The sequence below is a fragment of the Ranitomeya imitator genome, chromosome 5 (assembly GCF_032444005.1).
Source record: "Ranitomeya imitator isolate aRanImi1 chromosome 5, aRanImi1.pri, whole genome shotgun sequence".
Lineage (NCBI taxonomy): Eukaryota > Metazoa > Chordata > Amphibia > Anura > Dendrobatidae > Ranitomeya > Ranitomeya imitator.
Window position 1 is genome coordinate 331,829,749 of NC_091286.1, and position 27,327 is coordinate 331,857,075.

General features: G+C 44.6%; 2 protein-coding genes across 4 annotated transcripts in view; one reads left to right on the plus strand and one right to left on the minus strand.

Annotated features, from left to right (window-relative positions):
* The window catches only part of ANKRD6 (ankyrin repeat domain 6), a 330,735-nt gene that overhangs the window by 269,056 nt on the left and 34,352 nt on the right, over positions 1 to 27,327 (minus strand). The window contains exon 2 of one of the 3 annotated variants that reach the window (XM_069726364.1): positions 18,931 to 19,039. The exons of the other annotated variants lie outside the window; for them this stretch is intronic. The gene's annotated coding sequence lies outside the window, so the exon portion shown is untranslated. The remainder of the gene's footprint in view (positions 1 to 18,930; positions 19,040 to 27,327) is intronic. 3 annotated transcript variants of the gene reach the window in all.
* On the plus strand, positions 881 to 7,802 carry LOC138637747 (piggyBac transposable element-derived protein 4-like). The gene is made up of 3 exons (XM_069726660.1): positions 881 to 982; positions 1,060 to 2,335; positions 7,788 to 7,802. Exons 1-3 carry the CDS (start codon positions 924 to 926, stop codon positions 7,800 to 7,802), a joined length of 1,350 nt encoding a protein of 449 aa, XP_069582761.1. The 5' UTR covers positions 881 to 923.

A 27,327-nucleotide genomic window follows, 5' to 3' on the forward strand; every position in this document is an offset into this window, starting at 1 on the left:
CAAATATTTACAATTTTGAGATGTACTCTTCATACCTGTTTGCTAGACCTGGAGCTAATGCACCAAGCTGGCAGACAGTCGCGAGCCACAATTCCTGGGACCGCGAGCCACATGTGGCTCCCGAGCTACAGGTTGGGGACGCCTGTCCTAAAGCCTGCATCTTGTCCCTCCTCCTCTCTCCTTATTACTTCTGACCTAGCTGCCTATGCTTCAGCTGAGGCAGGAGAGCTTTTGCTACTCAAATAGCTTGTACTGCTAGGTATTTTGCGTCCATTAATGTGACGGCAGCCATTTAAAAAAACCTATAACAGCATATATCAATTTATTCTAATATTTTTTTTATTTCTCAAAGAACTTTTTTAACCCTTGTCAGGCTGCATAATTTTACAACCTTAACAGGCTGCATAGGTACAATTGTACCTTCACATATACCTCCACTGTGGGAAGACTTTACTTGGTTTCAGAAACTAAAGTTCATTCAGCTACAAATGTTATGCTGATATCTATTGTTCAGTGTTGTTACTGGTCACTTATGTTGCTGTCAATTAAGTTAATTCAAACTGGGAGTGGCTTCTACTTGTCTTCCTGCCTCCCTCCTCTCATTAGCCATTTTGCTGTTCATCTCATTGCTGTGAGCACACATTTCTAGGCTTGTGAAGTCTTCAATTTCTTGGAAACGAAGGTAGGAAAGTCTCACAGCATCTAACAGCCAGTTATACCTTTATTCTCATTATGTGGGGACAGAACAGTCAAATTGTCTTTCAGCCTGGACTTGGCTTACATATATTTTGTATGAAACTTATCACTATAGGTATAATTTTTATACGAAAAATGGATAATAATTAGTATCTACATATTGTTTTACGATGTTTTATTTATATTCAGCACAAAATATGAAGCCAAAATTCATCTAGCAAGTCATCATGAGTGATAGTAATGCTGGATCTAGTTTCCGCCATAATCCAAGAAAACGTGTTTGCAGGTTAGTATAATTTTGTGAAAAGCCAATAATGTAGTATTTCGGAAAATTATTTATTTTACATTTTTTCATATTTACAGATTTACGTCTGACGAAATAATGCGAATGCTAGAAGAATCTGATTCTGAGCATGAGGATGAACCATATGTTCCATCTGATGATGAAAACTATGTACCACAAGTGGATGTTACTGAAGAAGATTCAGACATTGAACAAGAAATGGTCATAGAGCATGAAAATGAATACGAATCAGACGAAAGTGTTGAGGATGATTCTGTGCCTCAAAGTGCAGGCGACATTTGGACTGCTAAGGATGAAACTCAATGGTGCAGTAATCCACTGCCAAATGCACAAACAAAATCTCGTAATGTCCTACGACAAAGAGGTGGCCCTGCAGCAATCAGCAACCTATATACAGCAAAAGAGCTATTCAAGTCCATCATGACTCCCGAGATGTGTGACATCATATTACGGGAAACGAATCGAAAGGCCAAGAGAGTTTGTGATGCTTACAACAACGAACTGGTACAACGTTTTCCTGATTCTTCCAAACGGCCACCACAAAAAACATTCAAGCAATTTACTGAAACTGAACTTCATGCATTTTTGGGCATACTGATTGCTGCTGGTGTGCACAGAGCCAACAAAGAGAATCTGGAGGAAATGTGGAATGTTGCTGCTCTGCCTCTTATACGTGCAGCCATGTCTCGTGACCGCTTCAAGATGATACTCAGATTTATCAGGTTTGACAACGAAAATACACGTGCAGAACGTGTGCAAACAGATAAAGCTGCACCAATACGGGACATCTGGACAATGCTGAACAGTAATCTGGAGAGAGCCTACAAGCCATATCATTGTATCACCGTCGACGAGCAATTATTTCCATTTAGAGGTCATACTAAATTTACCCAGTATATACCTTCAAAACCAGCTAAATATGGCATAAAGATTTTCTGGGCTTGTGACTCATCAAATGCCTACCCTTTACAAGGTCAGCTCTACACTGGGAAACCAACTGATGGTCCTCGACAAGTAAACATTGGAGAACGAACAGTATTGGACCTAGTGAGCTCGTATAAAGGCTCTGGAAGAAATGTCACCACCGATAACTTCTTTACAACCATGGAACTAGCTAAGGTATTGAACTCCTGGAACATGACACTAGTTGGTACAGTGAGAAAAAACAAAAGGTTCCTACCTAACAACATGCAGCCTGCCAAAGAAAGGCCTGTATACTCGACAAATTTTGCCTACAATCATGATGCAACAGTCTGTTCATATGTACCAAAGAAGAACAAATCAGTCGTGCTTCTATCATCTATGCACATGACGGGAGAAGTTGAAGAGACACTAGCAGCCAAGCCAGAGATAATAAAATACTACAACATAACAAAAGGTGGCGTTGATGTTATGGATAAAATGTTGGGAGAGTACACTGTGAAACGACGAACATCACGTTGGACTTTGGCATTTTTCTACAATATGATTGATGTCAGTGGGTTAGCATCCTACATCATCTACAGAGAACACAATCCAAGCTTCAGGGCAAAGGATCAACGAAGAAAGTTCCTGAAAGATCTCGCAAATCAGCTGTGTATGATTGCAATTGAAGATCGTAGTACAAACAAAATGATAATGAGAAACCATTTTCTTCGAGGTGCAGTAGAAATGGTGCTTGGACGATGCATTGTGGTAGCATCGCAGCCAGCAGCTGGCCCCAAAATACCTCATGGTAGTCGTGGACCCTCCCCTGTTGTTGGTAGTTGCTATGTCTGCAGAGACCTGAGGCGAAAACAACGCAAGACTAGAAAGTCTTGTGTGGTTTGTGTGAAACCCATTTGCGATGAACACTCTGTAGCAAAGCCAACATGCATTACTTGCAAAGAAAATCAATAAAAAAAAGTTTCTTACATTTTCTTTTATAATGTAAATGAACAGTTTTTTACTTGTTTATAATAGTTAAATAGCATTATCATTAAAAAAAAATTTATGCTTTTTCCCTTGCATTATCTTCATTCAAAATATATGAGGTACATTTGTACCTATGCAGCTTGTTATGGATGCAAAAAGATCTCGACCCCTTATCTCGGAAGCGGGTGGAGATATTTTATTGAAATTTGGCCAATATATTCTGGACCAAAAATGTAGAGATGTCACGAAATTTCAGCCCTCTACGTCTTTTCAAAAAAAAGTTATTGCAATTTTAAAACGGAATAGTTACAATTGTACCTATTCAGCCGGATAAGGGTCTTTTTCTGTAAAATAAATGAAGGAATGTGTCTACTTGACTGTCCATTTGGCAATTACTTGGCTGTCGGTTGTGTTCCGAAAGATTACCATACACATACTGTAATTATAGCTATCTAATCCAGCATAAAATGAGATCTACTGCAAAAAAAGACTCAATGCAAAGGGTTCTACATAGGGCTGTGGAGTTGAAGTCGTATTATCCGTCAGAGACTGGAGAATCAGCTCACAGGACTCCGGTCTATAGGCCAGGTCAGTAATCTGTGACCACTGGATCGGAGGCCTGCGAATCTCCATACCTCCTGACATTCCCAGCTCTTTTCAACTGGGTTGGCGTGAAGTCGTGTATGTAGGCACAGATTATGGAGCAGAGTCCTGCAAATCAATTCTCCCATCTCTAACGTTCGGTGACTTACAACAGAGTTTAGACAAGTTTAGAGATGATAATTACGGTATATTTCATGCTTTCTTCTTCAATCAAAAGTCCATGTATAAAAAAATTATGAAAAAAACAATAGTGATATAGTAATGTTACTATTTTACTATAGTAAATGTGTTATTATTAATTATGGTATAGGCCATTTATGAAGGAGTTAGAAAAGCAGGCAGTTTTGTGTGGATACACAGAGGAGTCAGAACCTTGGCTAAAATAGAACTGTTTAATGTTAAAAATTAAAACACACTTATTAAACAAACTGATTAAAAATGGTTTTAGATACTTTTTTTTGTCTGTCAGAAAATGGCTGTGGCTATCTGAGGATTGGTTGCAGCCTTATATGCCACATTGTGCATACAAAATGTGCCGAAATTTGGTCCCAAAGTAAGTCAACAAATAGTGGTGTAAAATAAGACTAGACCAAAGATGTATTGTACAAAAATGTATGAAATAGCATAAACCACTATGATACAGTTATGGCCAAAAGTGTTGGAACTCATGAAATTGTTCCAGGAAAATTAGTATTTCTCTCAGAAAAATGATTGAATTCTAATCACGTTTTGTTATAACACCTTTAATTCCTTTGCATCTATTGGAACAACACATCTGTTACTTGCCACAGGTGACTTTGAATGAGCATCAATTACAAGAAGCAAATTTGTTTACCCACATTTTTTTGAAAAGGTGGCAACAATTTTGTCCAGCCCTTTTTTGGGGTTTTGTGAGAAATTATGTCCAATTTACCTTTCTTTCTCTGTTATTTTTTGTGTTGTTCAAATACAAAGGAAATAAATTGCGTATAAAAAAAATGTGCAATTGTAATAATTTTCATTATTATAATTAATTTTCTAGAACAATTTCAAGGGTGCCAACACTTTCGGTCATGACTGACACTCTGGCATATTATAAGACTGTCTAGTCTACATCCATACTGTCTAAAAATTAGACAGTTATGACAATCTGCCACACTGTATGGTGGGAAGAGAAGGGTCACATCCTAGAGTATATTGGTGGGGTCTGAACATGGCACCGTGTAGGAATTCTTCAGGAAGAAATCTAAGCGCAAGGAGCTAAACACTGAGCTGACATTATAGCTTGGGGCTATGCAGTAGTAACTAGCTATCCAGTAAAAAGCTTACCTGTCAGTCTGATCATGATACGCTTACAAAGACTAAGGTGAAACAAAAAAAAAAAAAAAATCGCATTTACTGTATTTTCGTGCAGAAGTCTTGACAAGGGTGAATGTTTGGTATTTGACATTACTTTAGTTGCAGTTTCTCATGAATGTTATTACACACTATGCACACACATATGTTTGTTCAGTAACAGAAGTGTCCATCAGGAGAACAGAAATTCACTTTTAAAGCAAGAAAAACAAGAGGGATGTAAAGTGGAAAAAACAGCTACAGTGTTATTTAAAGAAGGAAACTGGCTGGTATTAAAAATAATACCCTGTGAGCCAGTCCTAATACAGAGCAAATAAATCTACAAGTGGGAGAAAACTAATATGTGTTTTTTGGAACGAATATCTGTGAAAATTGCTACTATTTCATAAGGATGTTTTAAGTGGGTGATAATACCTCAAATGATCATTCCGATTATCATTAAGAGCAAACAAGCACATCCAACAATGAACAGTAATTCACCTGTTGATCACTGACACAAAAATATATACGGTACTTACGGGCAAGTTATCTGCTGGTAAATTACTGTAGCTGTCACTGCACCTGTCAGGTTTCGACAGAATCTGTCTGTCATGACTCAAGGCAATCCAATAGTGTGAACACAGCCTTAGGGTAAACGTCACATTAGTGGCCGACAGCTAGATTGACTCCAGTAGAGGGAACAATGTGCTTTTTGCTTCTTTCCTAAGTGTATAATATAACAATCTACACTGTATTTCCACTGTCCAAGTTTTGCAATGAAAGGCTTAGCTTTGTTAAAGGGGTTGTCCACTACTAGGCAACCCTTTTTTGATCTAAATGTTTGACCCCGATAAAATAAAAAAGCCTATACTCACTTCCCAGGTTGGCATGGTGTCTGCAGTGGTTCTCCCGGGGCTCTCATGCGGTGTTGTGACAGGTGACACCCGGAGTCCAATCAGCGCTGGCGTCACTGTCCCTTCCTTCGTACAAATTGAACATGAAGAGTACGGGCTGCGGCTGATCTCGGACTATCTCTTCATGCTCAATTCACTCCATTCGTATTTGGAGTGTAAATTTGTCTGGAATAGATTGCAGATACCATGTGTCATTTGGACAGTCCCTGAGGTACCAAAACAGCAGAAACCCCCCAGAAATGTCCCCATTTTGCAAACTACACCCATCAAGGAATTCATCTAAGGCTGTGTTGAGCATTTTGAACCCATATGTTCTTCATGGAACTTTTAAAAATGTGCATGGGAATACAAAAAAATACACTTGTTCCACTAAAATGTTGCTTTAGCGTCAAATTTGTAATTTTCATAATGGATAAAAGTATAAAATGGAATTTGTCACACAATTTATTATCACAAATGTGATACTACCCCATATGTGATCACAAACTGTTGTTTGGGCACATGGCAGGGCTCACAAAGGAAAGAGGGCTGGTTGATTTTTGGAGCTTACATTTATCTGGAATACATGATAAATGACACTTCAGATTTGCAGAGTCCCTGAGTCTTCACGCTGCGGCTCCGGTGCAGGCGCACTTTGTCTGCCCTGTTGAGGGCAGAGCACAGTACTGCAGTACGCAGTTTTCGGGCCTCTCTGACCTTTCCCGATGCCTGCGCACTGCAGTACTTTGCTCTGCCCTCCACAGGACATACAAAGTACGCCTGCACTGGAGCCACAGCGTGAAGACAAGAAGAGGACGTCATCGTAAGAAGATGGGAGGCCCCGGACCGGACCGCGACACACATCGGATCGGGACCGCCCCTGGGTGAGTATAATCTAACCTCTTTTTCTCATCTTTCAGGATACATCGGGGGCTTATCTACAGCATTCCAGAATGCTGTAGACAAACCCCTGATGCTGGTGGGCTTAGCTCACCTTTGATTTTGGGGGTGACAGGTTCCCTTTAATAGTTGAAACTGGACCCCACAATTTATTCCGCAATTGCTACTGTTAAGCTGGGTTCACATAACGTTCTGGCAGTCTGTTAGATGGACTGCGTTACACCGCGGCATAACGCGGTGTAACGCAGTCCGTTAACGCTGCCATTATCCCCTATTTTGGGCGCATCGCTGGCGCACGCCCATAATGGACGTGTGCTAGTGATGTGCCGTCATTGAGTGACGGACCCAGGGACGCGGGCTGCAGCGTTTCCGGGTCCGTCACTGCTAGCGCAGATAGAGCATCTGCTAGCTCTATCTGCGCTAGCGCGAGTGAATTTCGGCACATGCGTTAACAGCAGCCCGTTTAATGCATGTGTTGAACGGGCTGCTTTAACGCAGTGTGAACCTAGCCTTAGGCCAAACGTCAAGGCTGAGAAGGAAGTAGCACTATTTGACTTTTGGAGCCCTAGAATAGTGTGTGGGCAAAATTTGCAGAGCCCCAAAGGTGCCAGAACAGCAGAAAACCCCCCAAAATTACCCCACTGTAGAAACTGCACCACTCAATGAATTCATTTACGACTGCAGTGACTATTTTGTAACATCCATGCCAGGCTTTTTTCCCTGGAGAATTACAACTTTGCCAGTTTAGAGCCCATATATTGTGCTCCCACACACTGTAGAGCCCCCACATTTTAGTGCCCGCATACACTGTGCCCAGCTTGTGCTTCTGGAGACAAGCACTCCGTAAAGTGTTTATAATGCTGGGATCACATTCTTGTGCACCTATGTTGGGGTTTCCATGTAAATCCCACATGAATGCACTTCAGACTAAATCCCCAAAGGGAACCACTCACTATAATGAAGCAGATGGAGCCACTTTGGACTTCGGTGTTTGCCATAAAGTGTTTGCCATAGAGAATAAATAACATGACAGTATTATAGATCGGGTTGTTCCATACACGACAATACCAATTATGTGTACTTTTTTTTTTATTAACATAAAGGCTGTGTTTTTAGTGGTGAAATAGGTTTTGTGATTTGTGTGGATTTTTTTTGTGTTTTTTTTTGTTTTGTTTTTTTTACAGATTTTATTTGACTGACTCAGCCTGTGTTAGGGTATGAGTCCACGTTCAGGAAACACTGCGTGTTTGACGCTGCGTAGAGCCGCAGCGTCAAACATGCAGCGTCCAGATGTTACAGCATAGTGGAGGGGATTTCATGAAATCCCGTCTCCACTATGCATTAAAAGACGCATGCGGCAGACCCGCGGAAACGGACATGCGGCGCGACTTTTAAGAACGCAGCATGTCCTTACAATGCTGAAACAACGCAAGGACAACGCAGGTGACCTGCCAGTGACCTCAGGTGCAGATTTAAAGCCTGACCAAATCCTGATGCAATCCTGAACGTGGACACATACCCTTAAGGTACCTTCACACATAACGATATCGTTAACGATATCGTTGCTTTTGGTGACGTTGCAACGATATCGTTAAGGAAATCGTTATGTGTGACAGCGACCAACGATCAGGCCCCTGCTGGGAGATTGTTGGTCGCTGAATAAAGTCCAGAACTTTATTTCGTCGCTGGACTCCTGCTGACATCGCTGGATCGGCGTGTGTGACACCGATCCAGCGATGTCTTCACTGGTAACCAGGGTAAACATCGGGTAACTAAGCGCAGGGCCGCGCTTAGTAACCCGATGTTTACCCTGGTTACCATCCTAAAAGTAAAAAAAAACAAACACTACATACTTACCTACAGCTGTCTGTCCTCCAGCGCTGTGCTCTGCACTCCTCCTGCACTGGCTGTGAGCGTCAGTCAGCCGGAAAGCAGAGCGGTGACGTCACCGCTCTGCTTTCCGGCCGCTGTGCTCACAGACAGTACAGGAGGAGAGCAGAGCACAGCGCAGCGCTGGAGGACAGACAGCTGTAGGTAAGTATGTAGTGTTTGTTTTTTTTTTACTTTTAGGATGGTAACCAGGGTAAACATCGGGTTACTAAGCGCGGCCCTGCGATTAGTTACTCGATGTTTACCCTGGTTACCGGCATCGTTGGTCGCTGGAGAGCGGTCTGTGTGACAGCTCTCCAGCGACCAAACAGCGACGCTGCAGCGATCCGGATCGTTGTCGGTATCGCTGCAGCGTCGCTTAATGTGAAGGGGCCTTTAGCCAGTTTTAAAACTGTCAGGGGCCCAAAAAACAACAGCAATGGCACGGCAGGGAAAATAATAGCTGAATTTTGGTTAATTGATTATGTTCTCACATTGCCTGCTGTTGATACAATTTCATAAAATCACAGATAACTAACATTGGAGAAACTTCAGGCAGTTGTTAGGCTATGTGCACACGTTGCGGATTTTGCTGCGGATCTGCAGCTGCAGGTCCGCAGCAGCTCTCCATGCATTTACAGTACAATGTAAACCTATGGAAACCACAATCCGCAGTGCACATGCTGCAGGAAAAAAAACGCACGGAAACGCTGCGGGTTACATTCTACAGCATGTCAATTCTTTGTGCGGATTCCGCAGCGGTTTACACCTGCTCCACAATAGGAATCCACAGATGGAATCCGCACAAAATCCACATAAAAACCACGGTAAATCCGCAGGTAAACCGCAGTGCCTTTTACCTGCAGATTTCTAAAATCCGCTGCGGAAAAATCCGCAGAGCTCCTTTCTACGTGTGCACATAGCCTTAGTGACACACGTGCAACCTCATTACTACTATTCAAATGACCCAGTCTAGATATAGAGCATAAAGCTACTCTTCACTAGAGGTAAGAAAACGGCTGTACATCATGCAGCCGCGGCGACTCAAACATAGTATTCAAGCACGCCTTGAGAAAAGGAAGAGCCATCTCAGAATATGTGATTGTCCAAGAGAATACTATGATCATGTAAAAATTGAAGAAACCTTCATCAGATTCAGCTTACCCTTAGGACAAACAGTATGAAATACACACAGGCGCCCTTGTTCCAAAGAAACATTGCAGAGCTTCACAGAAGACTTGGAAAAGTACCAGCCTTAAAGTGAAGTGTCAGCTACATGACTCCCCCTCTGGCTTCTCGCCACCAAGCCCCACTTGATTGACAGGTCTCCTCTAATACCTAGTTTTCCCTGAAAAGCTACTGTGTTAAAGGATACATCTACACATCCGTTTTTCTCATTTGCAGCTTAGACGCCTTTTATGTCTATAGGAAACCATCACAAATGGATGAAAAACAGAATAGTAGGATCGCTACTTCCAACAGGTGGCGCTATAGAGTTCAAGTCCTCTTTTTCTCTTAAGAGGCAATTTGCATATGAAAAACAGAAGGCATAAATTTTACATCACTTCTTAACTGATTCATTGTTAAGTTTCAATCAAAAAAAGTTTAGACAGTATCTCTCTTTCTGTTTTAAACAGAATCTGAAAAAAAAAAATGATGCAAAAACAAAAGGTCAAACAGGTTACAAGAGAGAAACACAGTGCGTTTTTGACAAATGTAATAATGAAAAGGGATCTTTGATTGTACCCAAAGGCTCATTCAGATAATATGTCTGAATATACTTACCGTATATACTCGAGCATAAGCCGAGATTTTCAGCCCAAATTTTTGGGCTGAAAGTGCCCCTCTCGGCTTATACTCGAGTCACGGTCGGCGGTGGGGTCGGAGGGTGAGGGAGAGAGGGCGCTGAGGCATACTTACCTGCTTCCGGGGCTCCTGGCGCTGTCCCTGCAGTCCCACGGTCTCCCGGTGCAGCAGCTCTTCCCCTGTTCAGCGGTCACGTGGGACCGCTCATTAGAGAAATGAATATGGACTCAACACCCATAGGGGTGGAGCCGCATATTCATTTCTCTAATGAGCGGTAACGGTGACCGCTGATAGAGGAAGAGGCTGCGGCACCGAAGACCAGCTGTCAGGGGGAAGGAGCGGGACGCCGGGAGCAGGTATTTTATTATATTCACCTGTCCGCGTTCCACACGCCGGGCGCCGCTCTGTCTTTGCGTCCTCTTGCTCTGACTGTTCAGGTCAGAGGGTGCGATGACGCATATAGTGTGCGCGGCGCCCTCTGCCTGATCAGTCAGTGCAGAGAGACGCCGGGACGGGACGCTGAGGAGCTGCAAGCAAGAAAGGTGAGTATGTGATTTTTTTTTTTCATTATTGCAGCAGCAGCAGCAGCAATGGCACAGCTTTATAAGGAGCATCTATGGGGCAATAATGAACGGTGCAGAGCACTATATGGCACAGCTATGGGGCAATAATGAACGGTGCAGAGCACTATATGGCAGCGCTATGGGGCAATAATGAACGGTGCAGAGCACTATATGGCACAGCTATGGGGCAATAATGAACGGTGCAGAGCACTATATGGCAGAGCTATGGGGCAATAATGAACGGTGCAGAGCACTATATGGCACAGCTATGGGGCAATAATGAACGGTGCAGAGCACTATATGGCAGCGCTATGGGGCAATAATGAACGGTGCAGAGCACTATATGGCACAGCTATGGGGCAATAATGAACGGTGCAGAGCACTATATGGCACAGCTATGGGGCAATAATGAACGGTGCAGAGCACTATATGGCACAGCTATGGGGCAATAATGAACGGTGCAGAGCACTATATGGCACAGCTATGGGGCAATAATGAACGGTGCAGAGCACTATATGGCACAGCTATGGGGCAATAATGAACGGTGCAGAGCACTATATGGCACAGCTATGGGGCAATAATGAACGGTGCAGAGCACCATATGGCAGAGCTATGGGGCAATAATGAACAGTGCAGAGCACTATATGGCACAGCTATAGGGCAATAATGAACGGTGCAGAGCACTATATGGCACAGCTATGGGGCAATAATGAACGGTGCAGAGCACTATATGGCACAGCTTTCTATGGTACATCTATGGGGCAATAATGAACGGTATGGAGCATCTATTTTTATTTTTGAAATTCACCGGTAGCTGCTGCATTTTCCACCCTAGGCTTATACTCGAGTCAATACGTTTTCCCAGTTTTTTGTGGCAAAATTAGGGGGGTCGGCTTATACTCAGGTCAGCTTATACTCGAGTATATACGGGTATTTTCTTTCTTTCTTTTTTTTTATCCACCATACCATCCCCGAGATATGTGCTTTTTTATGCAGAGCGAATTCTTATGGTCTTTAGCAGGGAGAATGGTTCACATGGCATTAATGCAGAGCAGCCTAAAGTCACATCCCCCAAAAAGTCCTAAGTGCAACAAGAATGCTACAGGCATGATAAAGACATGGCGCTAAGTAATAAGGCCCACATCTCTGGAACCATATGGCGACTTTAGAAAAACAAAAGTCAGAATATATTGGAGAGACAGAAGGAAAATAGGAGCAGACTCTATTTAAGAGGCCATGTACTGGATGCAGAAATCTTTTAAGAATAACATTGTACAGATACAGTAGGGGAAGACATATCATTGGTGCAACCTGTGTGGCCACACATGGGCCTAAGAGGTCAGGGGCCCACTTGCACCTCCAAAGCAGGTGGAATTTTACATTATAATGAGCTACAGGACTGCAAAGGGCCCTTTTATTGATCTTTTGTCTGTGTCTGCCAGTGAGATACAGTAAAATCTTTGGGGGTACTCCAGTGACAATTTTGCTTTAAAGGGAGGGTGCCGTGATTTTAGTTTTTGTATTAATAATTATTGATTATATAATCAATTATTTTTAATACAAAAGTAAATGTACTACTTTAATACTTTTTTATTTATTCATTTTTACTTTTGCCACTGGAGGCCGCCATTTTCATTAGTGTGGGTGTAAGTGTCTGGGCACGACACTTGCACACCTCACTTACGGCAGCCATGGGCATAGGAGCCAACAGTCGGGCTCCGACCGCTTCTCCTGCCTCTCAGCTGTGACTTGGGCACGCCCACTGGGCTGCTACGTCACAGCTGTGAGAGGAGATCACGGCCATTTTGTTTTTTGTTTTCCTCTGTCATCGCACACACAGCTCAGTGTGTGCGATGGTAGGAGTTGCCAGGGAGAAGCTGCTGCTGGGAGCGAAGGCCTGAGGTAAGTATCTGCAGCCAGTTGCTGTGATTGCAGCCTGTACTTATTATTACAGCACAGGCTGCAATCACTGGTCCCAGCCGTCCTGTTCAGAGCAGAGCAGGGAGATCGTCACACTGCTCTGCTCTGAACATGATTCAGCACTTCCTGGAAGAGGACTGAAGGTAAGTACAGAGTTTTTATTTTCTTATGCATCTACCACTGCTACCTGCCCCTATATACCACTGCTACCAGCCCCTATATACCACTGCTACCTGCCCCTATATACCACTGCTACCTGCTCCTATATACCACTGCTACCTGCCCCTATATACCACTGCTACCTGCCCCTATATACCACTGCTTCCTGCTCCTATATACCACTGCTACCTGCCCCTATATACCACTGCTACCTGCCCCTATATACCACTGCTACCTGCTCCTATATACCACTGCTACCTGCTCCTATATACCACTGCTACCTGCTCCTATATACCACTGCTACCTACCCCTATATACCACTGCTACCTGCCCCTATATACCACTGCTACCTGCTCCTATATACCACTGCTACCTACCCCTATATACCACTGCTGCCTGCCTCTATATACCATCTACCACTGCTGCCTGCCTCTATATACCATCTACTACTGCTGCCTGCCTCTGTATAGCACCGCTACCTGCCTCTGTATACCACCGCTACCTGCCTCTGTATACCACCTACCACTGCTGCCTGCCTCTGTATACAACCTACCACTGCTGCCTGCCTCTATATACCATCTACCACTGCTGCCTGCCTCTATATACCATCTACCACTGCTGCCTGCCTCTATATACCATCTACCACTGCTGCCTGCCTCTATATACCATCTACCACTGTTACCTCTGTCCTGTGTAGCTAATCTAGTCCTGTGTAGCTAATCCTGTCCTGTGTACAGTATCACACAAGATAGGATTAGATACATGGCGCAGCACAGTATCACACAGGACAGGATTAGATACACGGCTCAGCAGTCAGTATCTAATCCTCTCCTATGCACTCCTCTCCCCCCTGCGTGTCTTTCACCATTGTGGTTTATTATTTTTGTTGTGGGAGATGAGGGAGTCGAGGATTATGCGTTCGGTATGGTATAAAAAAGATTAATAAAGGACTTTATTCTGGCCGAGTATTTACAATACATGTGAGATCTATGTGGCGGCATTATGGGTGATCTATATGGCGGTATTATGTGAGAAGCATATGGTGGTATGTGAGAACACTGGCGGTATTATGTGTGATCTATATGGCGGTATGTGAGAACACTGGCAGTATTATGTGTGATCTATATGGCAGTATGTGAGAACACTGGTGGTATTATGTGTGATCTATATGGCGGTATGTGAGAACATTGGCGGTATTATGTGTGATCTATATGGTGGTATTATGTGAGAACTGTATGACAGTATTGTGTGATCTATTTGATAGTATTGTGTGTGATCTATATGGCGGTATTATGTGAGAACACTATGGCAGTATTATCTTCAGAAAGCGGGCCCATTCTAGGGTGGTTCTGGCTGAGCACCTGCACGCGGGTCTGGGGTAATAGAGGGGGCAGCATGACCTCCAGTTAGGTGTAGTCAGGGGAAGGCTGGTGAGGCAGCTGAAGAGAGGGGTCTCATTTTTATCGTTACTATATGGCTACATTTCCTTCCCAGCATCACCCCAGACTGCGCCTGTCGCCTCGCTTTCACACATTGCCAGGACAGGATGGGGAAGACAGGATCTGAGGAGGGGAATGGGGTCTGTATGCAAAGTCTGGATCAGAACAGGCCATCAATCCGCAGAAATGTTTCCTGGATTTCTGTGGAGCAGACAAGCAGATGGTCCATCCATGTGTATAAAAGACAGCGCTCTATGTACAATCCATGGCTGCTCCGCGCACCGAACAGGGGGCCCCCATAGACCAGCACACTGCTCTCCTGAAATACTCTGTGCTGCTGTCACCCTGCTCCCTCCACCACATATCTCCCAGAATCTTTTTTGCCTGCCATCCTCGGTGACTGTCTACTTGTCAGTATAAGGCTGCCGTCACACTAGCAGTATTTGGTCAGTATTTTACCTCAGTATTTGTAAGCCAAAACCAGGAGTGGGTGATAAATGCAGAAGTGGTGCATATGTTTCTATTATACTTTTCCTCTATTTGTTCCACTCCTGGTTTTGGCTACAAATACTGATGTAAAATACTGACCAAATACTGCTAGTGTGACGGCAGCCTGCCTTACTCTGCAGTCACCAACAAAATGGCTGCTCACTGGGTTCCTGAATATCATCCTCTCTAATCCCTTAGCAAACACCCAGAAGGGGAGGAGAGGAGACATCACACACGTCAGCAGACTCCGCCCATAATTACTGCAGTGCAGTAATGTGAGCTAGTTGTACACTAGGTTTTTCTGAAATTTCAGCAGCTGCTCCCCCTAGTGTTTAACCCCTTCATGACCGGGGGATTTTTCGTTTTTCCGTGTTCGTTTATCGCTCCCCTCCTTCCCAGAGCCATAACTTTTTTATTTTTCCGTCAATTTGGCCATGTGAGGGCTTATTTTTTTGCGGGACGAGTTGTACTTTTGAACGACATCATTGGTTTTAGCATGTCGTGTTCTAGAAAACGGGAAAAAAATTCCAAGTGCGGTGAAATTGCAAAAAAAAGTGCAATCCCACATTGTTTTTTTGTTTGGCTTTTTTGCTAGGTTCACTAAATGCTAAAACTGACCTGCCATTATGATTCTCCAGGTCATTACGAGTTCATAGACACCAAACATGACTAGGTTATTTTTTATCTAAGTGGTGAAAAAAAATTCCAAACTTTGCTAAAAAAAAAAAAAAAAAAAAAAAGTTGCGCCATTTTCCGATACTCGTAGCGTCTTGATTTTTCATCATCTGGGGTCGGTTGAGGGCTTATTTTTTGTGTGCCGAGATGACGTTTTTAATGATAGCATTTCGGTGCAGATACGTTCTTTTGATCGCCCGTTATTGCATTTTAATGCAATGTCGCGGCGACCAAAAAAACGTAATTCTGGCGTTTCGAATTTTTTTCCCGCTACGCTGTTTAGCGATCAGGTTAATACTTTTTTTTAATTGATAGATCGGGCGATTCTGAGCGCGGCGATACCAAATATGCGTAGATTTGATATTTTTTTTATTGATTTATTTTGATTGGGGCGAAAGGGGGGTGATTTAAACTTTTATGTTTTTTTTATTTTTTTCACATTTTTTTAAACTTTTTTTTTTAACTTTTGCCATGCTTCAATAGCCTCCATGAGAGGCTAGAAGCAGGCATAGCACGATCGGCTCTGCTACATAGCAGCGATCTGCTGATCGCTGCTATGTAGCAGAATTGCACGTGTGCTGTGAGCGCCGACCACAGGGTGGCGCTCACAGCGACGGGCAATCAGTAACCATAGAGATCTCAAGGACCTCTACGGTTACCATTCCCAAGCATCGCCGACCCCCGATCATGTGACGGGGGTTGGCGATGACGTCATTTCCGGCCGCCCGGCCGGAAGCGGTAGTTAAATGCCGCTGTCTGCGTTTGACAGCGGCATTTAACTAGTTAATAGGTGCGGGCAGATCGCGATTCTGCCCGCGCCTATTACGGGCACATGTCAGCTGTTCAAAACAGCTGACATATCCCGGCTTTGGTGCGGGCTCACCGCGGAGCCCTGCATCAAAGCAGGGGAGCCGGCATCGGACGGTATAGTACGTCCGATGCCGGTAAGGGGTTAAAAGTGGAAATTCCAAAACTTTTCAAATTATTTTTCATAGTTTACTAAATTATAAACAAATGATAATATTTTTTAAGAAAATGTAATCATTAATTCTTTAAATTTTTACAATTTCTGAAAAAAAAATTTTTTGATGGCACCTTCCCTTTAAGGCTATGTTCACACGTTGCATTTTTGCAACTTTTTTACTGCAGGCAAAACCCCTATCTCTTGGCAGTAAAGAAGCTGCTTGCAAAGAGCAAGTTTGAACTTTATTTCGTCGCTGGATCTCCCGCAGACATCGCTGAATCGGCGTGTGTGACGCCGATTCAGCGATGTCTTCACTGCTAACCAGGGTAAACATCGGGTTACTAAGCGCAGGGCCGCACTTAGTAACCCGATGTTTACCCTGGTTACCATTGTAAAAGTTAAAAAAAACAAACACTACATACTTACATTCCAGTGTCTGTCCCCTCGCCGTCAGCTTCCCGCACTGACTGTGAGCGCCGGCCGGCCGTAAAGCACAGCGGTGACATCACCGCTCTGCTTTACAGCCGGCCGGTGCTCACAGTCAGTGCGGGAAGCTGAGGCCGGGGGACAGACACCGGAATGTAAGTATGTAGTGTTTTTTTTTTTTTAGGTAACCAGGGTAAACATCGGGTTACTAAGCGCGGCCCTGCGCTTAGTAACACGATGTTTACCCTGGTTACCAGGGGACTTCGGCTTCGTTGGTCGCTGGAGAGCTGTCTGTATGACAGCTCTGCAGCGACCACACAGCGACGAAATAGCGACGCTGCAGCGATCGGCATCGTTGCCTATATCGCTGCAGCGTCGCTTAATGTGACGGTACCTTAAGACATTGGCAGAGAATTAAGTTTGTAAGACACTGTTTACTCTTGCACTTTGGTCAGCCCTTGGGTTGATCAGGCATTGTTAAATTTCATACCTTGGTCAGCTAATGTTTACTTTACACATATCACTAATTTAATTAAAGTGTACTAATCCTCACTGCCATTCTCAGGTGAGGACACCAAGGCATTATGGTTTACATTTGGAAACAATCACAAAAATAAATGGGATTCATACACTGCTGTACCTCCTTTTTGCACCTGATACTTGCATTGTATTACTGCACTTTTTTAACTTACTCACTGCTTTCAATGGGTGAAAAAAACATCGAAAGAAGTGACAGGCTGCAGTTTTCCAATTCAGTCAGAAAAAAAAACCAATATGTGTGCATGATATTTCTGAAATCTCATAGCATTTGCTGGTACTGTAAAACGCAACTTAAAATTTGCAGCAAAAAAAGTAGCAAAAACACAAAGTGTGAACATAGCCCAGGGGTGGGGAACCTCAGGCCCCAGGGCCATTTACGGCCCTTGATGACCTTTTATCAGGCCCTCGAGCAGATTCTCAGGGACCGCATTCTTGGGCAGGGAGGTGTATTTTGATTACAACCAGCTCATTAATTTCTTCTTGCTCTGTTAGCACACACATGCAGTGTTCACTACTGAACATTGAAGGGCATGCAATGAAAGATTACGTCCTGTAACCAGTGCCAGAGTCAAGATGTACTCCGTGGGTGGAGTTTGTACGGACCCGAAGGATGGTATAAATATCTAAATGGCCCTGCACAGAAAAAAGATTTCCTACCCCTGACAAAGCCAAACACATAATATTATCCTGTGTGGTGCACCATTCTAGTTCAGTTAGACATGCTATCATCACTATTCATACTATGTTGCAGCCTGCAGGCTAGACTATCTATATCAAAAGGCAGGTTGCACCATCACTGCTGCAGCGTCACCTACTGCTGCTGTCAGGTATAAAAGCATGTAATTCAGTTTCTTTTCTTGTCTACACCAGATCACCACCCAGATCTGTTTACAAACTTTGAGGACATCAGTGATCTATGGAGTTATTATGTGTAACACATACAATGGATAACCAGGAGCATAAAAGAACAGCCATGCACCAGTTATGCTTGCCAGGCGTGAATTGGGAGAGGCCAGGAGGGAGTTCAGTCTCAGGTCGCTGCAATGCAGATTAAACTCATGGTGAAAATTCTCCCACCATGATGCCCCTCAAACAGGAGGCGTTACCAGAGTAAAAGAAACTGTGCATTACTTCTTAGGCCTCTTTCACACTTCCGTCTGCTGGCGGGCGTCGTAATGCGTTGTTGTGACGTTTCGACGTACGTCGTGAAAATAGTGAAAAACGTGTGTAACGCATCCAGTGTTTTGACTGATCCGTTGTTGCCTGAATTTCAATGGAGAAATTTCCAGGGAGACGAGAGAGAGTGAGAGAGAGCAAGAGAGAGAGTGAGAGATTTTCCTCCAAAAGAGAAAAACGCAATACGTCACTGGATGCTACAGCCACTTTACTAAATATTAACTGACAAACTACATAAGGGCGTACATAAGTACTACGGTAGATGAATACAACCCCTGGCAAAAATTATGGAATCACTGACCTTGGAGGATGTTCATTCAGTAGTTTAATTTTGTAGAAAAAGAGCAGATCACAGACATGTCACAAAACTAAAGTCGTTTCAAATGGCTACTTTCTGGCTTTAAGAAACACTAAAAGAAATCAAGAACAAAAAATGTGGTAGTCAGTAAAGGTTACCTTTTTTAACCAAGCATATGGAAAAATTATGGAATCACTCAATTATGAGGAAAACATTATGGAATCATGAAAAACAAAAAAAAACACTCCAACACATCACTAGTATTTTGTTGCACCACCTCTGGCTTTTATAACAGCTTGCAGTCTCTGAGGCATGGTCTTAACCCCTTCCCGACCCATGACGCCACGTAGGCGTCATGAAAGTCGGTGCCAATCCGACCCATGACGCCTATGTGGCGTCATGGAAAGATCGCGTCCCTGCAGATCGGGTGAAAGGGTTAACTCCCATTTCACCCGATCTGCAGGGACAGGGGGAGTGGTAGTTTAGCCCAGGGGGGGTGGATTCACCCCCTCGTGGCTACGATCGCTCTGATTGGCTGTTGAAAGTGAAACTGCCAATCAGAGCGATTTGTAATATTTCACCTATTATAACTGGTGAAATATTACAATCCAGCCATGGCCGATGCTGAAATATCATCGGCCATGGCTGGAAATACTAATGTGCCCCCACCCCACCCCACCGATCGCCCCCCCAGCCCCCCGATCTGGCCGGTACACTGCTCCGGCTTCCCTCAGTACAGGGCTCCGCTCCCCCCCGTGCTCTTGTCCGCTCCCCCCGTGCTCCAATCACCCCCCCCCCCCGTGCTCCAATCACCCCCCCTGCACTCTGATCCACCCCCCCGGTGCTCCGTTCCACCCCCCCCGTGCTCCTTTCCAGCCCCCCCGTGCTCCGTTCCACGCCCCCGTGCTCCGTTCCACCCCTCCCTCGCTCCGATTCCCCCCCCCCCCCCGTGCTCCGATCCCCCCCTTGTGGTCCCCCCCCCACCCCATCATACTTACCGATCCAGCCGGGGTCCCGTCCGTCTTCAACCTGGGCGCCGCCATCTTCCAAAATGGCGGGCGCATGCGCAGTGCGCCCGCCGAATCTGCCGGCCGGCAGATTCGTTCCAAAGTGCATTTTGATCACTGAGATAGATTATATCTCAGTGATCAAAATAAAAAAAATAATAAATGACCCCCCCCCCTTTGTCACCCCCATAGGTAGGGACAATAAAAAAATAAAGAAATTTTTTTTTTCCACTAATGTTAGAATAGGGTTAGGGTTAGGGGTAGGGTTAGGGTTAGGGTTAGGGGTAGGGTTAGGGGTAGGGCTAGGGGTAGGGTTAGGGTTAGGGCTAGGGTTAGGGTTTCGGTATGTGCACACGTATTCTGGTCCTCTGCGGATTTTTCCGCTGCGGATTTGATAAATCCGCAGTGCTAAACCGCTGCGGATTTATGGCGGATTTACCGCGTTTTTTTCTGCGCATTTCACTGCGGTTTTACAACTGCGATTTTCTATTGGAGCAGTTGTAAAACCGCTGCGGAATCCGCACAAAGAAGTGACATGCTGCGGAATGTAAACCGCTGCGTTTCCGTGCAGTTTTTCCGCAGCATGTGTACAGCGATTTTTGTTTCCCGTAGGTTTACATTGAACTGTAAACTCATGGGAAACTGCTGCGGATCCGCAGCGTTTTCCGCAGCGTGTGCACATACCTTTAGAATTAGGCTATGTGCACACGGTGCGGATTTGGCTGCGGATCCGCAGTGGATTGGCCGCTGCGGATTCGCAGCAGTGTTCCATCAGGTTTACAGTACCATGTAAACATATGAAAAACCAAATCCGCTGTGCCCATGGTGCGGAAAATACCGCGCGGAAACGCTGCGTTGTATTTTCCGCAGCATGTCAATTCTTTGTGCGGATTCCGCAGCGTTTTACACCTGTTCCTCAATAGGAATCCGCAGGTGAAATCCGCACAAAAAACACTGGAAATCCGCAGAAAATCCGCAGGTAAAACACAGTGCCTTTTACCCGCGGATTTTTCAAAAATGGTGCGGAAATATCTCACACGAATCCGCAACGTGGGCACATAGCCTTAGGGTTAGGGTTGGAATTAGGGTTGTGGTTAGGGTTGGAATTAGGGTTGTGGCTACAGTTGGGATAAGGGTTAGGGGTGTGTTGGAGTTAGAATTGAGGGGTTACCACTATTTAGGCACATCAGGGGTCTCCAAACGCAACATGGCGCCACCATTGATTCCAGCCAATCTCGTATTCAAAAAGTCAAATGGTGCTCCCTCACTTCCGAGCCCTGACGTGTGCCCAAACAGTGGTTTACCCCCACATATGGGGTACCAGCATACTCAGGACAAACTGCGCAACAATTACTGGGGTCCAATTTCTCCTGTTACCCTTGTGAATCTAAAAAAATGCTTGCTAAAACATAATTTTTGAGGAAAGAAAAATGATTTTTTATTTTCACGGCTCTGCGTTGTAAACGTCTGTGAAGCACTTGGGGGTTCAAAGTGCTCACCACATATCTAGATAAGTTCCTTGGGGGGTCTAGTTTCTAAAATGGGGTCACTTGTGGGGGTTTCTACTGTTTAGGCACATCAGGGGCTCTGCAAACGCAACGTGACACCCGCAGACCATTCCATCAAAGTCTGCATTTCAAAAGTCACTACTTCCCTTCTGAGACCCGACGTGTGCCCAAACAGTGGTTTACCCCCACTCATGGGGTATCAGCGTACTCAGGAGAAACTGGACAACAACTTTTGGGGTCCAATTTCTCCTGTAACCCTTGGGAAAATAAAAAATTCTGGGCTAAATAATTATTTTTGAGGAAAGAAAACGTATTTATTATTTTCACGGCTCTGCATTATAAACCTCTATGAAGCACTTGGGGGTTCAAAGTGCTCACCACACATCTAGATAAGTTCCTTTCGGGGTCTAGTTTCCAAAATGGGGTCATTTGTGGGGGGTTTCTACTGTTTAGGCACATCAGGGGCTCTGCAAACGCAACGTGACGCCCGCAGAGCATTCCATCAAAGTCTGCATTTCAAAACGTCACTACTTCAATTCCAAGCCCCGGCATGTGCCCAAACAGTAGTTTACCCTCACATATGGGGTATCACCGTACTCAGGAGAAACTGGACAACAAATATTGGGGTCAAATTTCTCCTGTTACCCTTGGGAAAATTAAAAAATTCTGGGCTAAATAATTATTTTTGAGGAAAGAAAACGTATTTATTATTTTCACGGCTCTGCATTATAAACTTCTATGAAGCGCTTGGGGGTTCAAAGTGCTCACCACACATCTAGATAAGTTCCTTTCGGGGTCTAGTTTCCGAAATGGGGTCACTTGTGGGGGGTTTCTACTGTTAAGCCACATCAGGGGCTCTGCAAACGCAACGTGACGCCCACAGAGCATTCCATCAAAGTCTGCATTTCAAAACGTCACTACTTCACTTCCGAGCCTCGGCATGTGCCCAAACACTGGTTTACCCCCACATATGGGGTATCAGCGTACTCAGTAGAAACTGGACAACAACTTTTGGGGTCCAATTTCTTCTGTAACCCTTGGGAAAATAAAAAATTCTGGGCTAAATAATTATTTTTGAGGAAAGAAAACGTATTTATTATTTTCACGGCTCTGCATTATAAACTTCTATGAAGCACTTGGGGGTTCAAAGTGCTCACCACACATCTAGATAAGTTCCTTTGGGGGTCTAGTTTCCAAAATGGGGTAACTTGTGGGGGGTTTCTACTGTTAAGCCACATCAGGGGCTCTGCAAACGCAACGTGACGCCCACAGAGCATTCCATCAAAGTCTGCATTTCAAAACGTCACTACTTCACTTCCGAGCCCCGGCATGTGCCCAAACAGTGATTTACCCCCACATATGGGGTATCAGCGTACTCAGGAGAAACTGGACAACAACTTTTGGGGTCAAATTTCTCCTGTTACTCTTGGGAAAATAAAAAATTGCAGGCTAAAAGATCATTTTTGAGAAAATAATTTTTTTTTTTTATTTTCATGGCTCTGCGTTATAAACTTCTGTGAAGCACTTGGGGGTTCAAAGTCCTCACCACACATCTAGATTAGTTCCTTTGGGGGTCTAGTTTCCAAAATGGTGTCATTTCTGGGGGATCTCCAATGTTTAGGCACACAGGGGCTCTCCAAACGTGACATGGTGTCCGCTAATGATTGGAGCTAATTTTCCATTTAAAAAGCCAAATGGCGTGCCTTCCCTTCCGAGCCCTGCCGTGCGCCCAAACAGTGGTTTACCCCCACATATGGGGTATCAGCGTACTCAGGACAAACTGGACAACAATATTTGGGGTCCAATTTCTCCTATTATCCTTGGCAAAATAGGAAATTCCAGGCTAAAAAATCATTTTTGAGGAAAGAAAAATTATTTTTTATTTTCATGGCTCTGCGTTATAAACTTCTGTGAAGCACCTGGGGGTTTAAAGTGCTCAATATGTATCTAGATAAGTTCCTTGGGGGGTCTAGTTTCCAAAATGGGGTCACTTGTGGGGTTGCTCCAATGTTTAGGCACACAGGGGCTCTCCAAACGCGACATGGTGTCCGCTAACAATTGGAGCTAATTTTCCATTCAAAAAGTCAAATGGCGCGCCTTCCCTTCCGAGCCCTGCCGAGTGCCCAAACAGTGGTTTACCCCCACATATGAGGTATCGACGTACTCGGGAGAAATTGCCCAACAAATTTTATGATCCATTTTATCCTACTGCCCATGTGAAAATGAAAAAATTGAGGCGAAAAGAATTTTTTTGTGAAAAAAAAGTACTTTTTCATTTTTACAGATCAATTTGTGAAGCACCTGAGGGTTTAAAGTGCTCACTAGGCATCTAAATAAGTTCCTTGGGGGGTCTAGTTTCCAAAATGGGGTCACTTGTGGGGGAGCGCCAATGTTTAGGCACACAGGAGCTATCCAAACGCGACATGGTGTCCGCTAACGATGGAAATAATTTTTCAGTCAAATGGCAGGGACTTCCGGGAGGCGGAGCTACGAGATGGCCGCATTTTAGATAAGCTCCTGGATCGCGGGCTCTCAGGAGGTGAAAACCCGGACTTTAATTAAGCCCAGCGCCAGGATAAGGACCGGACAAGGGTCGGTGGCATTGACCCAGCTTTCCGGCTGCCCCGGAGTCACAGGGCGCAGGCAGCGCCGAAGTCTGTGCGGCACACGGCGGAACCTGCACAGCGGGAATCCCCGACGGCGATACACCCGCCGAACTCCCACTAAGATCACCGGTCAGGTGCGGCACACCGGTGAGCAGCGCCGACGAGACCGAGCGACTCCCCCGGCTGGATCAGCGGTAAGAGTGGAGGAGAGGGAAAGGCAGGTGACGGAGGCAATCCGGCGCCATCTTGCAGGCCCACGTGTCGGGCCCTGAGACTACTTAGCGCTGCAGCTTGGAGGGCCAAATACCTGCACATCCCTCCTAAGCCTTCCTGATAGCGCAGCCCCTCTCAAAATAAAATATCACCGCTGACTGTGCCCATATATAGGCTGCAGGTCTGACATCGCCTGGGACAAAAGGGGTCACATACAGGACTTATAAGAAGCTGAATGGGGGAAGAGGATAGCAAGCAGCACAGACTGACATATCTTTCAATTTAGCTGCTACATGTGAGTGACATTTATCGCAACATCGCTGACTCCTTTACATAATATAACAGACCCCCTTTCCATCTCATTATGGATAAATTTATGGGCAAAAATGTCAAAGCTGGCAGAAGCTCCATGCGCAATCAAGCTGGCGCATCTCCAACCCCTCAGGCATCGGAGACCAATAATGAGAACACACAATCCATAGCAGATGCCATCTTAGATCGGTTAACGCCAGTAACTGACAACCGCCTGGCGGCCTTTCAGTCCTCCTTAGATTCAATTCTGTCACAAGTCAACACCCAGGGAAGGCGCATAGCAGAAGCAGAACAGAGAATCTCAGACTTGGAAGACTCCACTAAGGCTCTCAAGGACAATCTGACTAATAAAGAAAAAGACATCTCAGACCTCCTGGACAAGGTGGATGATCTTGAGAACAGATCCCGCCGCAACAATCTGAGGCTCATAGGCATACCCGAATCTGTCCCCTCATCAGAATTGGTTAAACTAACTTCAGAATGGCTCCCAAAATCTCTTGGCATCTCACTACCATCAGGTGCATTAGCCGTGGAGAGAGCCCACAGGCTGGGACCGCTTAGAGATGGAGACGGAGGCAGACCAAGACCAATCATATTCAAAGTCCTTGACTTTCAAGACAAGACCCGTATCCTTTCGGCTTACAGAAAACAGAGATCTCTGCTATATGACAATCATAAGTTACTCTTGTTCCAGGATTATTCGGCTACCGTGGCAGCAAAACGTAAAGCCTTTAACCCAGCCTGCAGAATTCTAGTGGAAAATAACATTCGGTTCAGCTTGCAATATCCTTCAATTCTGCGATTCAATTCGGCGGGGAAGAACTGGGCCTTCAGTGACCCAAATAAGGCTCTGGAGTTTCTTCGTGGGGAGATCCACCCACCTGCCAACTCTAGCCCGACTTGAACGAGGGGTTCTACCAGGATTCTTTCATTGTCGGTGATGTTGGATATTTAATGTTGACCCACTGCCCATTGAGTGGCACATCTTCTTTCTGTAGGATGTTCATTTTACAGTTAAGATTTCTGATGATAGTTATAAAAGTTTTGGGGGTTGGGGTTGGGGGGGGAGGGAGGGATAACTGTGTGCACATCCAATCTGTTTCTATGTGGCGAGGTCTCACGCTTACTCGCTGGGATGAGTGGAGACCTCATGTAGAGTATTTACATACTGGACAAATGTATAATCGAACAGGTGTGGGTTAATGACAAACCAAGATAATGTTAGAGATACCACAATCCATTCTTTACATTGGTGCTCATGGAATGTTAATGGGCTGAATTCCCCAATTAAGAGGAAAAAAGTTTTACATTTTCTACATAAACAAAATTTCCACATTATCTTCCTGCAGGAAACGCACTGGATAAAGAATAATCACCCTTCTCTGCTTAGCAGGAAATACACACTTTGCGGCCATATTAATCAACAATGGTCTTAAGTATGAAGTCATCGATACCTTAGAGGACCCGCAGGGTAGATTTCTATTGGCCACGATTGCAATTGAGGGGATAAGATATAGCCTGGTCAATGTTTACGCCCCTAATGCACCGGATGCACAGTTTCCAGTCAAAATATTAGAAGGTATGGCGGGGTGGGACACTTCTAGGGTGATTATAGGAGGCGATTTCAATGAGGTGACTGATGCCTCCATGGATAGATCCGGTTCAACAACCACTCAGACTATCACAAGGAAACAGCATTCATTCACTTTCAAAACATCTGGAACTAGTGGATATTTGGAGACTACAACACCCTCTTGAAAGGGATTAATCCCATTACTCTCACGTACATGATTCTCATGCAAGGATAGACTGCTGGCTCCTGCACTCCTCATTGCTCTCCACACTAATGCAGACAGACATACTCAACATCCACATCTCAGATCATGCTCCAGTGACATTCAAATCCAGATTGGTATCTCCAATACATCAGGAGAGGGGGTGGCGTTTTCCATCCTATCTCTATCAATCAGATGATTTTAAGAAACACCTACAAATGGCGTGGGAAACATATAAACAGGACAATCAAGTTCATTGGAACGACTCACATTTGTTTTGGATGGCGTCAAAAGCAGTAATAAGAGGTCAGATTATCTCCTACGTCAGTCACAAAAAGACCTGATGAAAAGAACCATAGATACACAAAACTCGTTGACACAGGCCTACAAGACATTTAAAACAAATAATAACCCTCTAACTAAGAAAAAGTTCTTAGAGGCTAGAGAGAACGCGGAGGCTTTGGCACACGAAAGGGCCTTGATAAATCTGGATTACCAGAAACACAAATTTTACAAGTGGGGCAATAAGCCAGGTAGGGTTCTGGCCTCACTTACAAAACCCTATAGGAAAAGAGCAAAGATCCACAAAATACTACACCATAATGGACACCAAATATCTAATGACGCAGAAATAGTAGAGGAATTTAGACTCTTTTTCAGCGAATTATACAAATTGGAACCTAAGGGGGGAACAGAGAACGAGAAATTCCTCAAAAATCATTTAGCACCAACATTAACCGAAGAAGAGAGAGAGACAATTAATGCCCCTATATCCTCTTCTGAAATTTTACAGGTTATTAACGGGCTCAAAATCTCCAAGGCCCCGGGCCCAGACGGGTTTAGCAATGAACATTATAAAATTTTAGGACCTAGCCTGGCACCCCACCTCTGTGATTTGTACAATGAAATGGTTAAGGGGGGACATCTTCCAGATCGTTTCAATGAGGCGGTAGTCATAGTCCTCCCAAAGCCGGGTAAA